The sequence below is a fragment of the Tachypleus tridentatus genome, chromosome 13 (assembly GCF_004210375.1).
Source record: "Tachypleus tridentatus isolate NWPU-2018 chromosome 13, ASM421037v1, whole genome shotgun sequence".
Taxonomy (NCBI): Eukaryota; Metazoa; Arthropoda; class Merostomata; order Xiphosura; family Limulidae; genus Tachypleus; species Tachypleus tridentatus.
The window spans coordinates 199,868,971-199,876,952 of record NC_134837.1 but is presented as its reverse complement, the minus strand read 5'-3'; the positions used below and the strand labels follow the sequence as shown (position 1 = coordinate 199,876,952).

At 35.4% G+C, this 7,982-nt stretch overlaps 1 protein-coding gene across 1 annotated transcript; it reads left to right on the top strand.

Annotated features, from left to right (window-relative positions):
* Nucleotides 1–238: 238 nt before the first annotated feature.
* Nucleotides 239–6,910, top strand: LOC143239058 (uncharacterized). Its single transcript, XM_076479849.1, has 2 exons — nt 239–469; nt 1,911–6,910. The coding sequence occupies exon 2, from the start codon at nt 2,418–2,420 to the stop codon at nt 4,260–4,262; it is 1,845 nt and encodes a 614-aa protein (XP_076335964.1). The 5' UTR covers nt 239–469; nt 1,911–2,417; the 3' UTR covers nt 4,263–6,910.
* Nucleotides 6,911–7,982: the final 1,072 nt, after the last annotated feature.

Below are 7,982 nucleotides of genomic sequence, written 5' to 3'. Positions count from 1 at the left end.
CACTGACTCCCCCACGAACTCAACAGGGGGTGTTTGTAAATACATGCTATTGATATCACGTGTGTCTTAATGTTACTTATTATAAGCTTCTTCTGCAAACATCCTTTTCCAAAGTCTAATCCTTTCAGTTTGAAACCCCCAACCTTTTCTCTATAACTCACACAATTGGCTGCTCATTGATCGTATCCAGGAGACGCACGAGTCTGCGCAGAAGGAACGAACAGCTCAGAAGAGACCTTATAATCCAAACCATTAGAAAGGCATCCATACGTGTTAGATTCTGAAGTATTTGAAGAAGAAGTATGTAGAAGAAATTTAGAAATATAAATCTATGTGAATTAGGGTTATGTGCTTTATCTAGGAGTATTTTTATAGCTGCACATAAGTTAAGTCTTTCCTGCACAGCTCGTTGCACGATTACCCTGGATTTCTCACGACGGAGCTACCAGTTTGTTCTGTGCTACTAGAGGTAAAGAAATATTCATTTCTCTTTTTTATCGATTGACACAAAATTCCCAATTTTTAAATTCTGTTATAGCTTATTAGGACCTTTTGGGGTAAACTTTCCTATGGTTACTTAGTTGTAAAATGGTCGCATGATGAGAACTGTCTTAACAGTCTTCCCGGTTTTAGAATATTCCTGACTTTTCTGGGTTCTTGTAAAATTTATAGGGGTTTGGGTTACTTTGAATTTCGCGCAAATTTGGTACGACGGGGATATGAACCCGCGACCCTCCGATTACGAGTTGAGCGCTATAACCACCTGGTACTTTGGACGTTAAACTAGAACTCTAACGTATACACTAAATTATAATTATAATTACAGTGACTGCAACAGGAAACTGTTTGTTTTTGTTGTTTTTTCTTATACGCAGCAAACCACAAGCTGTTGTTTCTAAAGGTAGTTACTGCCAACAATAAACGTTGACAGTACTTGTTAATAGACAACAAGGTTTCTGAAGATAGTCACTGCCAATAAAAACATTTTTATAACAAAATCGAGACAAGTAGTGTGAACTGTATTACACAGATTTTGTGCTGTTCATTTATCGAATAATAACAAATCACTTCGAAAACTAAACAAAAAACACATTAGTTTTCTTTGCATTAGAATAAAAAATTGCACTTACTTCTGTCTGGGTTTTATAAAGATTTATTCTTCCCATGCATAACCACGATTCTTACCGTCGTATTACATATGTTAAAGGATCAATACAAGACCCATCAGAAGAATTATCTACGATTTCATGATAATTACTTCCTTTCGTGAAGAATGTTCTATTTTAACGAGATTTGCTGGTTTACGTTTGAGCTCCCCTAGTACTAAATTCAATGCACACGTTGCGTACTCGGAACTGGTATTATTAATCAGAGAGATGGTAAAACAAATTTTACTAGTTTGACGACTCCATTTTCCGGGTGAAATTGGTACTTTCAAAAATGATTAAAATCCTACCGTTTCGTCTCGAGAGTTTTCCCGTTACTAATTATTTTTAAAACGGAAGATTCTTAAACTATCCTCCCACCTCATTTTTATTTTTTTTTCTTAACCTATTTTATTAAATCTAATCCGATTACGTCGCGAAAAAAGCTGATTAATAAATTTAATGTTCACCTACAATTTATCTACTTTTTGTTTCTTTGTCGTTAGGCGCATTGTTATACCGTGATCTATCTGTGCTGTGCCCACCACGGGTATTATATTCTACTTTTTAACATTATAAGCTTTTAAACTCCAAACTGAGCTACTAAAGGCGAATTGTATTTGATTTAAATTAAGTTTTTTAATGCACATATATATAGAATCAACAAAAAACAGGAAATTTCATGTACACAGTTTTATCTTGTATTAATTTGTTGTTGTTTTTTTTTAATTATGTTTCACAAACCATTATTTCCCATATTTTCAGAATGAAACCCCATCTAGTGGTCATATGTGCGAGTATAAAATGAAGAAGTTGTCGGTGTCAATTATTTAAATAACAACATAAAGAAGAAAATACAAAAGTGACAGTTAAAAAGAACGAAGGAAAATAATAAAATAAACTAGTATTTTTTACTTAAACATTCTTTACAACAGAGAGAGTATATAGAAAATGCATTTTAAGAAAAACCGCCAATTTTAATATTTTGAATACCGAATGTAAAAAACGGTATTTTTACCCAAACAAGTGAGGGAGTAAACTTGGCTGCCAATCACACTTCCAGAATACCACGGACGAGCCAATCCAAAGCCTGAACCGTAGTCACTCCAGGTAACTCTTATGACAACTATCGACAAAACTCAGAAGAAATTAGGTTTATGGAAGCCAGTGGTGACGATCGCATGGTTCTCTGTCTGGTAGATAATCTTGAAGTCCATACTTTAAACTTCGAACGAAGCTTCTAAGTTGCGTGGACACTCTGTAACTGGCTCAATGATTGACACAAGAGGCTTAAGATCAGATGCCTGCAGTTTCTCTACCAGCCGAGGGAAGGTGACATTTCAGTGCATGTGGGCAGCTTGTAAAGCACTGACTACTGGGATCCTGCTCATATTGCTGGGATCTGGGATGGCTGTTGTGGGTTTTTATTCTACTCATGCCACCATGGACAGAGAAGCTAATTCGACGAATTTCCTGGAAAGTTTTAGCAGAGATTATAAACTAACCAGTATGACGTACATAGGTCCGGCGGTGATGGGTGTCGGAGGATTTATAATTGTTGCCACCTGTGTGTTGCTCTTAGAAGCTCGTGACGCAGCAACTAAAGTAATTCCCCTCTGGTTGTGGCCAACCCACGATCATAAGATTTTAGCAGTGGAAAAGAATAGAACATTGTGGGAAACATTTCATGCACAGCCGCAGAAAGTCTCAGAGAGAAGTGAGGAATCTACCAACCCTTCCAGTTCTACTAAAGGAGGCATTTATCGTTCACAATTCAGTAAAAATGTGTACGCGTTTCACTGTAGATGTCCACTTCACTGTAGTCTTACGTCAAAAGTGTCCAGTTATGATTACTCAAGTAAGCGTAAATTGCAGATATTTCATCCACTGTGTCCTAATCGTCAGAATCCTGGTGGGCTTTTAGACCGATCATTTATTATGGACAGTCCAAAGGTCGCATCAGTTTACCATAAGAGTCAGCGCAAATATAACACTCGAGTGAAACACGTTAATACGCATGTGTTCAAAAGCTCTTCGGAACCAACTCTAAACACAGCCAAACTGGACACAGAAGATACTTCAATTTCAACAGTACTGGAACCCTTTCAAAATAACAACTCCCGTTGTTACGGAAAAACAAACCCCATAGCGGACAAAGAATTCAACTTACAAAACTTCCATTTAAGTAATGTTTATCGTCCAATTGTGAAATACCACGTGCATCACACAGACAATATAAAATCGTCCAGAACAATATCAAATGAAAGTGTTCCTATTGTGACAAAGGATTCGCCGACTTCCCTCCATATTTACAATACATTCTCCAAAACCGACAGTCGCACTCATTATTTACAGTCAACAGAATCAAAGAAGTATGGTAAAATATTAAAAGAAGTGACTGAAGAAACCAGAATAACACGCAAGAAACCTAAATTAACAGACGCCCCTCGTAGTCCTAAAATATTACACTGGAAGAAACACGTGGCCCACCACAAAGCGGTTTTAACAGACGTCCCTTGTAGCACTGAAAGGTTAAAGTGGAAAAAAGACGTGGCTCACAAGAAAACGATATTAACAGACGTCCCTTGTAACTCTGAAATATTATATTGCAAGAACAACATGGCTCACAAGAAAACAAGATTAACAGACGTCCCTTGTAGTGCTGATAGTTTGTACTGGAAGAACATGGCTCAAAAGAAAACAATATTAACAGACGTCCCTTGTAGTGCTGATAGTTTGTACTGGAAGAACATGGCTCAAAAGAAAACAATAATAACAGACGTCCCTTATAGTGCTGAAAGCTTATACTGGAAGAACATGGCTCGCAAGAAAACAATATTAACAGACGTCCCTTGTAGTGCTGAAAGATTATACTGGAAGAACATGGCTCGCAAGAAAACAATATTAATAGACGTCCCTTGTAGTGCTGAAAATTTAGACCGAAAGTATTCTGGGAAGCGCACTGTTAACAAAACATTATCAGATGGAAATTTATCATCAGTAGACTCTGAACAGGAAGAAGAACCGAAAAGTCAGTCGACGTCCACCGAATATCTGCTTCCCCAGCAGAAAACGTTATATTCAAGTTTACTAAGTAGGTTTACCAAAAGGCCCTAACTTCAATCAATCTCATTACGATATTGCTGAGCTGCTGACGTGTCTTTCTTTACATGTCCTGCTTGTTAACTTCTTGGTTTAGTAGGGCCTTTTGTCCTGAACACGAAATATACTTCTAAAATATTTTATTTGAAAAAAACTTTAATGGTGTGTCGTTTAAAGTTTTACCTTTAAGGGTAGAAAATAATGTACAACTTCGGACTGAGACCAACTGAGGGCATGAGGCGAACGAACGACATGAGCTTAGAGATTATCATGGTAGTGAAGTTTTAAGATTACGGTTACTATGACAACGAAAATAAACAACGCCTGCTTGCTTGCTCAATAAGTTTGTTTTTATATTCTTGTGATAAACAGGATCTCTGCTCAACAAGGAGATTACACCGTTTCAGTTGCTGCTGTCTGTTGAACTGTCTTATAGTATTTAAGCAGAGCTAGAACAAACCTCGTCGACCGGACAACGTGACGTCATCTTCTGGAATCTCCTTCCTTAACAACAAATCTCTCTTCGGAAATATTCAGGAAACATAGCAAAATACTTCGTCATCTGGACAACGTGACGTCATCTTCAGAAAATTCTTCCCTTAATTCCCCCTTCCTTAATTCGGAAATACATCATCAACCGGACAACATGACGTCATCTCTTGGAAACTCTTTCCTTAATAGAGCATTTCCCAGTCAATTCAGGAATATCCATGAAGCTCGGTTCAACACATCGTCACCCGGACAACGTGACGTCATCTTCTGGGAACTTTATCCTTAATATTCTCCCTTCCTGAATTATTAAATCAAACATAAATAAATGTTTTTTGAACTTCCGTAATACATCTCCCCTCTCTGGTTTTTTGGTTTTTTTTGGAAATTTGTTCTTCGTAGGTCACAAACTGGGGACCTTTAAACGACTCTTGATCTAAATTTGTATTTACTGAATTATGTCCTACTCGATGAACAAGCCAAAGATGCGTGGCTTCTAATCCGGAATAAAACGAGCATGCGCATAATTCGGATATACCAATCAGCACATGTCCCTCACGTGCCCGATAATGTTTTTTAAACTTTCTTGTTTCAGGCCTAGGTTATTAGAAAATGGGTGAAAATATGTATATAAGTGATGCAATATTTAAACGTATTAAAGTGAAATTGTCTTCTTATAATTAAAGTAACAAACGAAATAAATTTCTAGCAGAAGTTGCTTGTTGAGATGTACTCGATATGTCGAACTTGTCCATTTAACCCTTTCTGTTTATCTCACGTCCTACTTGTTACTATATAATGAAATGAAATTTGAAAAACCTTTTGAAAACAGAATATCAGACGTCTATCGCATTCTGAAAAACTATTCTTAAGGTGTTTCCTAAGCCTTATGCTGTTTACTAATTACTTTTTCTACTATATTTATTCCATTGTTTTTAAAATGTACCTTTAAAACCCGATGCATTATTTATCTATTCCTGGTGTTCTGACAATCTCCAAACGTTACATATTTTCTACCTTTCTGTCGAATATAATTTTATCTGTTGCTGACCTTGTAGTATCTACGAAAACTTCGGGGTATTTAGCGTAAAGAGTTTCAACCGTAACCAGCCCCCATAATTCAGCTCTACAGGTAAATCAAATAACGAGTCACCCAGATAATTCAGTTTTAGAGAAAAGACAGTTAAACGAGTCACCGAGATAATTCAACATTATAGACACGTGAGACAGCTAAACGAGTCTCACAGATAATTCAGTTTTTATAGACAAGTCAGCTTAACGCGTCATCCAGTTAATTCAGCTTTATCCAGACCATAGACATTTTAGCGTAGCGTTACGCCTGAATAATTCAGAGGTATCTTATGACCTGAAAACAAATATTTACGCAACTTCGAATTCCATTTTGTCGGTGATAAATAGCTGATAATTATAACTGCAAGAGAGGAGAAGCATCATAATTATCAGCTTCTGTACTGGAACGTGTTATGGTTATACGTGGCGAATAGTCATGAAAAATAGGTAAAATAACTGAATACGATTGGTACCCGTTACAAGAGAAAGTACTGAACACAGTCGTTCAACTAATATATAGATAATTGTTGTTGAATATAGATAGGAGAATACTGGCCTGGAGATATTCTGTATAATACATTCCAGATTATCGTGGAAATACGCCTAAAAAAGTGTTCAATACAGCCACAGAACGAATACTGTAGGAATAAATATGCTTGTAGAATATGGGTGTAGGTCCGACATTACGTTGGAATAAAACGGATAATGATTCAACAGCATCCTTTTCCATCGATCCAGACCGATTTTCCTGTGATTTAATAGTATTTCAGCTGTAATTCTTCCGGTGTATTTCGTTACTGTCGAGACTTTTCTCTGACACTGGAATTCATCACCCCGTAGGGGACACAACGCAAAAACCTCAGTCAAAACATTTCCCTTAGTATACGTCATAGAATCTCTCTTCAACTTCACCATTGGTGAAAATGAATCTTTAACGTGTGTATTGCTATTAGTCGTTTATGAGACATTTCATTTTATGTTACATAACTTATGATAGATTCTGGTATTAGTGAAAGGCCTCTTCCGCACCGTTGTACAATTATTGCCAGTATGTTTTTATGGTGTAAATTATGCCAGAAGAATAAACAGGGCACGACATAATATGTCCATTTCATCTTCTTGAGAACTCGAAAATTCAGGAATTGGTCTATTTAATTGTGTCTAACTCACTCTTCTGTATATTGCTGCACGCGCTATTTAACAAGTTTTGTATAGTTTAAAAATGTGTACCGTTTTGTAAGTCGGTTATCCAGCTGTTTTAATTTTTTTCACAATAAACAGACATTTTGTGAAATTAAAGAAATGATTTTCAATATTGTTCTTAAGCGAGTTTCTTAACTAGCGTCATCTTACGGCTACTTCTGCGTTGGTCGTCACCAGTTACCCTCTCCAAGTTCCATGAACGTCATTCGCAGCTAACTTTTATTTAATTCACACTATAATTTATGTTTCGTGTGAAATGTTTTATGTGATATAATTTATGTTTCGTGTGAAATGTTTTATGTGATATAATTTATGTTTCGTGTGAAGTGTTTTATGAGATATAATTTATGTTTCGTGTGAAGTGTTTTATGAGATATAATTTATGTTTCGTGTGAAATGTTTTATGTGATATAGTTTATGTTTTGTGTGAAATGTTTTATGTGACATAGTTTATGTTTTGTGTGAAATGTTTTATGTGACATAGTTTATGTTTTGTGTGAAATGTTTATGTGATATAGTTTATGTTTAGTGTGAAATGTTTTATGTGATATAGTTTATGTTTTGTGTGAAATGTTTTATGTGACATAATTTATGTTTTGTGTGAAATGTTTTATGTGACATAATTTATGTTTTGTGTGAAATGTTTTATGTGACATAATTTATGTTTTGTGTGAAATGTTTTATGTGACAATTTATGTTTTGTGTGAAATATTTTGTGTGAAATGTTTTTATGTTTTATGTGACATAATTTATGTTTTTGTGTGTGAAATGTTTTATGTGATATAATTTATGTGTGAAATATTTTATGTGACATAATTTTTATGTTTTTGTTTTATGTGATATAATGTTTTGTGAAATGTTTTATGTGATATAGTTTATGTTTAGTGTGAAATGTTTTATGTGATATAGTTTATGTTTTGTGTGAAATGTTTTATGTGACATAGTTTATGTTTTGTGTGAAATGTTTTATGT

Coding starts and splice junctions, on each gene's coding strand:
- LOC143239058 (XM_076479849.1), top strand. CDS start 2,418: ATGATTGACACAAGAGGCTTAAGATCAGATGCCTGCAGTTTCTCTACC.